Raw genomic sequence first — 7,385 nt, 5'->3', positions numbered from 1 at the left:
TCTAATCAGTCAAATTCGAGCCAACTTTTTTCTAACGCTGATGTTATATTTTTTAAGAACGATTTATATTCCCTTTTCTTTCTTCTGCTACTTTTTCTTGAGATCGGAATCACCGTCCGCCGTGCAATTTATAGCGAAACGACATGAACTACTTATCCCATTATGTAATTAAGGGGTTGTCGGCAATAAACGTGGCTCTGAATTCGCCGAAGTCGACTTCCAGCGCCCTTCTCTTCTCTTCTCTTCTCTTCTCGGTGTACAATAATTATTTCGCGTTTGTATGAGTACAGCCGAAGTTTGCTAATGCTCGCAAGCAAAGGCTTCGCGTGTTTCCTCGATGTCGCGATGTCCCCGTAGTACATCAGAATTATACAGCTTTTGTTGTAAGCCCTTAAAGCTGCAGTTTATACTCGACTATCGTTCGGGGCAGATTTCTCAGCTGTGTTATTCCGCCTCGAATTATCGCGTCTCTTCGCTCATCCCTCTACTCTTTTCATCCCAACATTACAAAGTAGACTTCATCTTCGATAAATCCAAGCTACCATCGATAAACACAAGAAAATGCTGGGCCGAAAAAGGGTGATATTTTATACATTCGTTCCTGTATACTTATCATGTTTCTTGATTGCATATCGTTTGAATCGTGTCAGATTTATTTCTGCGTAGAGAAGCAATTCGACGTATTATTACACTGCAATGAATTCCTCCTGTTTGAAATTGTGAACGTTTTAACATCTGACCAGTTGATAATATCGTATTCTTCAATATTCGCATACGAATAAAAAATTTAACCAAACCACAAGATAATCAGCGTGTTCTTCGATTACCAAAACTTACACCCCAAATGTTAAAACAAAATCTTGCAAAATTTGAAATAGAATTTAGAGCAGATTGTCTGTGCGGAACAAACGCTTGCGCAAGTAATATATTCCTCACTGAAGAATTGTCGAGATTATATTAGAGATGACAATTTTTTTACCTAAATTATGAAGATTATAAAAAAACTTTTCTTCATCTAAGGGTGGAATCAGCGCCGCCCGACGAATGGCAAAGAAAAGCACACCGACTGCTTTGCAGACGGAAGTCAACACGGATGACGACTGGTCCAAGATATTGGAGAGAAAAGGGCTCGTAGGTCGGCTGATCGTTACAAAACTCTTCCCCATTAATTTTTATCAAATACTTGGAACTGAATCGGATACTCCGTGAATGTTTTCAGTAGTCGACGTTTATTCCGGATGGAGCGGACCCTGCTCAGGGATGATAAGTCTCTTGAAAAAGGTCAAGATGGAAATCGGCGGAGACTTGCTCAGCTACGCTGTTGTAATTATTTTTGAAATAATCAATTTGGCACGGACATCGTCACGATATAATCACGATTCCATGGCGGTCGCATGAAAATAAAACAGAGAAATTTTTAAAAACAGAGAAAGTACAAACTTTGAAATCCGCAAAAGTTTCGTAAGGACTATCTAATTCATTCGATACTCGCATGATTTCTAGTCTTCATTTTCAGGCAAAATGTGACCATATCAAGGATCTCGAACGTTTTAGGGGAAAGAGCGAGCCGACATGGATGTTTCTTCACGTGAGTTAACGCTTTGATTTGATGAAAATTATTGCAGTTAAGAGAAAGAATGCGATTTCACTCCATGAATTTATGTACATTTTATAGAAGGCCTCACGAATGATTTGATTTTCATACGATTCTTTGAGAGGATAAAAACATTCCTTGCCGTGCGTGAAGCATTCGCGATGTTTTACGTATCCACTGATCGACATTCTGCATGTTTTTACAAATTTCAGAATGGACGAATGATCAATTTACTCTTCGGAGCCAACTGCCCGGAACTTCAGAGAGTCTTGAATGAGGAGTTGCAAAGATTGCAGACCGGAGATCCTCCCGAGTGAGTTTCTCGCCATTTGCCATCTATGGAATTCATTCTTTATCCCTACGTCGTCATATGAATAAAAAACCAACACATTTTGTGACAAAAATATATCTTTTAGATTCTCAATGGAAGTGACTGAACGAAGTCCAGAAGAAGAGAAGAGGTTGAGGATTCTTGAGGAGACGAGACTGGCCAAAGAGGCTGCGAAAAGGGCTCAAGAAGGTACAGCATATTAAACCCAGATAATTTTTCTAAAATTAATCATTGCAACTAATTTGGTAACTATATTTAAAAACGTCATCACTATATACGATAACAGAGGCTGAGATAAAGGCAAAATACGAAGCTGAAATGACGCATTATACAACTTCACTGGCAAAGGAAACGTGCCTGATACTTTATCCGTGGGTATTTAAGGACGAAGAATTTCACAGGAGGGATAAAAAATCCAGCCCACCGTACATGGAACTTATCGAAGAATTACTACCCGAAAATTACAAGATAGCTGAGGAGTTTAGAAAGCAATTGGACGAAACGATGATCAACGATATGCTCAAGGAGGTAAACAAAACCCAACGAGCATCCGTTCGACCTACTTCTATACCGCTCATTTTTACAGTCAGATTACGAAATGACGGAAACTGCGAGGAAATTTTTGCTCGATGGAAAATGTATGTGCATGCGACTGAAAATCAGCGATAAAAAGTTGGAGATGGACGTTGAAAAGTATCTGCTGAACATTCTGTTCGGTGAACCGTCGCTACCCAAACCTGATAAACTTCCGATGGAAGGCTGGTAATGGATCAGCGTTGCTCTTCAAGATTTGTCCTTCCCACCATTTTCACTAGCCGTCTTTTTATTCGGTCATTCCAACTCTCTCTCGATAAGAAATTTTATTCTTCAATCGTGTTATTGCGTCTAATTACATATGTAAATTACTATTCGCTTTATTCTAGTTTCGGCGAGCGCCATCGACCCGCTTTTACACCACCTTCAAAGGACGATATTTACCCCGTCGTTTGGGCCCCGCCAAATTCTCGAAGCAAGGCCACCGTTTTTCAAGTCATATTTCGAAACTACGTCGAGAAAAATTATCCGGTGAGCAAAGGGACCGCGACGATTACTAAGATTTTTGAAAATCGTGCCGAATATCGTTGTTTTCAATTAATGTTTAGGATGGATGTCATCCGTTCATTCGATGATTTTGATCGGAGATTGAGTGCAGATTCGTGTTAGCACGTCATCGTTGTTATTGATATCTAATGAGTTTGTTTTGTACAGTTCGAACACGAAATGTCTCGGCCACCGGTGATTGTGTTCAAATACGACAGTACGAAAAAGAACGACATCAAGATGATCCTGAGCAACTACAAATCCGATTTAATCAACTTCGGTGTTTTTGAACGCGACAAACCGCCGGAGGCTAAACGCATTGCCACGTCCATCGAAGAGTACGAGGAAAAGGTCGAGGAGCGAACGGGGTTTGTTAATTACCAAACTCATTCTATATCCTGGAGTGAAATTCAGCGAAATAGTAGATTTTTCTTCTCCTTTTTCCGTAGCAATTGATTCGGCTGAAAAGCAATCAGTGCTCAATTCGAAAGTCTTTCCTACCCTACAAGTTTCAACGAAACTGGAAAGATAACAAATAGATGTTGCAAATTTTACGAGGTTCGATTGAAATTTACGAAACTCCTGTTAAACTGAATTACGATTAAAATTTGGTTCCTTCCCGTTTTCACAAATGTCACTACTAACAGACTTCCGAAATTTGTACAATGAGAATTGAAACTGATAGTTAAAATCGTGAAGCATCGATCAATAGTGGGCTGAACAACGATGTTTTAGGTACGAAGTATTCGTTTGCGTCGTTAAAAAGATAGACAGCGAATCTTTTTTGGCTTTTGCGGGGATCGGACCTTATCACGTTAGCGAGAGCCCCGAAAAGGCCGTCGACGAAACTGCGGTTTACTTTCCGGCTCCAGGTCTCGTTGAAGAAGTGCCGTCTGACGATGAAGAGAACCTTGAAGGGGAAGAGAACCCGGAAGGACAAACAGAGGCCACTGAAACACCCGAAGCGGTCAGTCTAACAATAACACCATTGTTCATTTCCTTTGTTCCAAAATTGTTTATACCTCATTTGAAATGCGTGCTTACAAGTGCGGAATGATGATCTAATGAATTTATTTTTGGCCAGAATCCTGCCGGATCGTAAATAAACGAGCGAAGCTGATGGCGAGATTCTAGGATTTTAAGGTATTTGTTAAGTTTTAACCAGTAATAGAAATAGTTACAAGAATTGATGAATAAAATTGTATCAAAATATTGGAAGGTAAATGAGGAATTAATAATACAGAAAACCGCAGGTTTGTTAGTTTTTAAATACCGACATTTATTTCGCACCATTCCCTTGTACCAAAGTACGACACAATCGATACACAATCAAGGTATTGAAGTATTAAATGAATATCTATACGTAAAAGTCGTGTACTGATGGCGAAAAAAAAACGACGGCGAAGTAGGATGGTTTACTTCTTGTAACCGCAGCTACGCCTGCGTCCCCTGGCACGTTCAAACTTACGTCCCTTTGAGCGTACAAGTGGCTTAGTGTGAGAATGTGGCACTCCGGGTGCTGGCCCGAAGTGTTTGACTGCTTCACGAGCATTCCTGCGTCCCTGCATCAAAACTGTGTTCTTTCCAGTCGGTGAACGTAGCGCCAGTTGATCAAAAGTTATCAACTCTCCGCCAGCCTTCAAGATACGTCCTCGCGCTTTTGCAGTAACACGGAGTGCGCATACCTACCGAAATTGACCGAATTTAATGAGGGCCAAGTAAATGATAGATTATAAATTACAGTTCGGTGTTTTGCGCAATTACAACAGGCAGCTATTCTTTTCGAACGAGATCCTGCAAAAGTCCTGAATAAAGGGATTTTCTGTTAAAATTGTATCGGGTTGACGTAATAGTACAAACTTTGAAGGAAAACTCAGAAACAGAGAATTGAATATTAAATCGCAATAACTAACTTAGAACAATAACAAGAAAAAAGATGAAAAATAATGTCGAAACATGGATTGCCTGCAAATTAACAAATTTATCACCAAGAATTGAATCGAAAAAATATCAGTTTACCGTCAATTTGGGTACTTCCAAAATTCTGGCATCATCAGTGACAGTTCCAACGATGACTGCGATTCGGTTAGCACGACCCTCTTTCTTCATGAACCTGATAATACGAGCCAGTGAAATCGGCGGACGGTTGATTTTGCTCATAAACAAACGCTTGAGGATGATCTTATTGAACTTGGAAGTAGTACGCCTGGCCAAGAAGCGGTACAACTGCGAAAGGATATTGCATGAAACTATCAGCATTGTCCATTTGGTAATATATTGCATTTCAGCAATTCATTTGAAAAAAAAAAACTTACATTTTGTATCGACCTTTATAAGGAACTTTTGACAACAGGAAGCCAAAAGTCTGAATAGGAAAATCGATTCCTTCGTTTTCTCTAGCGAACGTTCAAATTGAACCAGCTTATGAATAAACTGACACAGAGTGCAGTTCGCAACAAGTTATAGATATACTTTTTTGTAATAATTGACATCACAATGGTGAAATTTAATTTTTTCAAACATCGGATCAGATAATATTTAATTTACCATCAACGCTGCAAGCAAATACGAAATGATACATCTCTCATTTTTCAAATAACATCAGGTCTCTTTCCAATAGAAATCTGCTATATGTGTACATCTTTTTACTGTTATAACCTTTATTATCACATGCAATTATGATAGTAATCAATTTATTACACTTACTCAACAAGAAATGATAATTTTCTTTCTTTCTTTACTTGTCTTTTGGGTTTCATCAAATGTGATAATTACCACATTAAACGTAGTAAAACTTTAGAATATAAGCGGTAGTAATACATCGCAGTCAAATCACGGTTGTCAGGACCTACTATCTTATATGAAGTCAGATATAACATAGTCACGGTGTTGCGACCACCTAAGATAATGCGAAACATCAAAAATGTGGAAACAAACCGGAAAACAGCTCGACAGAGTGGAACATAACAACCACACAACTGCTGAAGGTTAGTTTGCAAAAAAAATATAGAATTTTCTGACAGACAAATCGGATATCATATTGGCGTTGGCACGCAATCGATAAATAAGTTTGTTCACGGAAAATTGTAGAAATGTGCAATTCTTGAATTGGATCGCTTCATAAATTGGTGTTGAACACGTGTTTTCGGCAAGGAATAAACAGCCGTGAAACGGTCAACCAATTAAAACTTAACCTAACCTAGCACAGCTTGAAAGCTGAAAGATCTTATGTAAAAAATCCTATCAGACTTGAAAATTTCGAAGTTTGGAAGTGTTTTTGAATTGATGCAGGCAAATAATGAGGAGAAGTGAAATGTTCAAGCAAATGAAAGAATAAATACCTTGACGAGAAGCCTGAGATACACGTCCTGCGACTTGGGCTCGGTTCGCCGAACCTTACGGTCATGTTTATGGTTGATGTCGATACCCTATGCAGAAAATCCATTTTATTAATACACCTCCTACAGGATCACTTTATGCACAAGTCATCATTATCCCGTATTTAACAGATGCCAAGGGATTACGTGGAGCGTACAAAATATGTTCACCATCTTACCATTTTGACACACCGGAAAAAGAAACTGACGCCGATTAACGTGAACGGCGATGAAAGAGAGAGTGGAACAGATGGCAGCACTGCTGGCTGTTGACTCTTTCCGGTCAATCTTGAACGCAGCCGCGAGTCGCGAGAATTCGAAATTACACCACTTATCCGTACTTATCGGATTTTTCTCAAAACCGTATACTGCATAGGGTAAGGTATTTATTTTATCCTGCCGTGTTTTTAAAGCGAATAAAATTCCACAACGGAGAACATGTTTGAACTGTGTATTCTGTTATCAGTATTAGGCATTTTTATAACAAATATTTAAAGTATTGAAACGATCAAATTTACGAACGCGCGACACTTTTTTTTAACTTTGCAGTTTCATGCGCTGTATGCAATGGGAGGCGTTACCTTCATTTCACCATTCTATTAGAATTGTAGATTTGTGAAATCCGTATTTACATTATATTTGCATTTTACAAGGTTATCATAATTTCTCAACGGCAAAACTAGAAGCTTCCAAAACCTGGTTGAACTAATCACAGTTCCAACATGTGACTTTATTTTATAAAAATGTTTAATGGTCCGTTACGGACATTGTCGGTAACTGAATAACTTGCACTGTCTGAATTATATCCAAAATTATAGTATCGAATCAATTTTCATTCGTAGATATATCGATTTATTGAAGTGATTGAAAGAAATACATCATCACTCACAATCGGCGCAGAAGTCTGCACACCTAAAAATTCTATAATTCAATATATTAATCATTATTTCAATACGAAAAGTGTAAGCACTTATAGGTCGGTAACAGTACAAAATTTTCGTAC

At 38.6% G+C, this 7,385-nt stretch overlaps 2 protein-coding genes across 3 annotated transcripts; one reads left to right on the top strand and one right to left on the bottom strand.

Annotated features, from left to right (window-relative positions):
* The first annotated feature begins 341 nt into the window (after window positions 1-341).
* Window positions 342-4,233, top strand: LOC107226498 (thioredoxin-like protein 1). Of its 2 annotated transcripts, XM_015667330.2 has the most exons (12): window positions 342-579; window positions 1,021-1,135; window positions 1,220-1,323; window positions 1,517-1,588; window positions 1,807-1,907; window positions 2,011-2,114; window positions 2,212-2,453; window positions 2,512-2,687; window positions 2,849-2,990; window positions 3,174-3,373; window positions 3,741-3,972; window positions 4,090-4,233. In XM_015667330.2, the coding sequence occupies exons 1-12, from the start codon at window positions 562-564 to the stop codon at window positions 4,105-4,107; spliced, it is 1,524 nt and encodes a 507-aa protein (XP_015522816.2). In that variant the 5' UTR covers window positions 342-561; the 3' UTR covers window positions 4,108-4,233. The 2 variants fall into 2 exon arrangements, with proteins under 2 accessions (XP_015522816.2, XP_046597449.1); XM_046741493.1 differs by lacking the exon at window positions 342-579 and having other exon boundaries at window positions 1,070-1,131.
* A 30-nt stretch (window positions 4,234-4,263) lies between these two features.
* On the bottom strand, window positions 4,264-6,709 carry LOC107226521 (60S ribosomal protein L18). The gene is made up of 4 exons (XM_015667363.2): window positions 6,562-6,709; window positions 6,347-6,433; window positions 5,025-5,231; window positions 4,264-4,690 (listed from the first exon to the last, which is right to left on the bottom strand). The coding sequence occupies exons 1-4, from the start codon at window positions 6,562-6,564 to the stop codon at window positions 4,421-4,423; spliced, it is 567 nt and encodes a 188-aa protein (XP_015522849.1). The 5' UTR covers window positions 6,565-6,709; the 3' UTR covers window positions 4,264-4,420.
* Window positions 6,710-7,385: the final 676 nt, after the last annotated feature.

Source organism: Neodiprion lecontei, chromosome 5 (genome assembly GCF_021901455.1).
Source record: "Neodiprion lecontei isolate iyNeoLeco1 chromosome 5, iyNeoLeco1.1, whole genome shotgun sequence".
Lineage (NCBI taxonomy): Eukaryota > Metazoa > Arthropoda > Insecta > Hymenoptera > Diprionidae > Neodiprion > Neodiprion lecontei.
The sequence above is the reverse complement of the archived record's forward strand: the minus strand, read 5'-3'. Positions and strand labels throughout refer to the sequence as shown.

What these genes read in the sequence shown, in the direction of transcription:
- LOC107226498 (XM_015667330.2), top strand. An exon ending in TCAACGATATGCTCAAGGAG is followed by an intron (nt 2,454 to 2,511) that starts GTAAACAAAACC and finishes TCATTTTTACAG; the next exon opens with TCAGATTACGAAATGACGGA. An exon ending in AAGGTCGAGGAGCGAACGGG is followed by an intron (nt 3,374 to 3,740) that starts GTTTGTTAATTA and finishes ACGATGTTTTAG; the next exon opens with GTACGAAGTATTCGTTTGCG.
- LOC107226521 (XM_015667363.2), bottom strand. An exon ending in ATCTCAGGCTTCTCGTCAAG is followed by an intron (nt 5,232 to 6,346) that starts GTATTTATTCTT and finishes ATCCTTTCGCAG; the next exon opens with TTGTACCGCTTCTTGGCCAG. An exon ending in TGGAAGTACCCAAATTGACG is followed by an intron (nt 4,691 to 5,024) that starts GTAAACTGATAT and finishes CAATTTCGGTAG; the next exon opens with GTATGCGCACTCCGTGTTAC.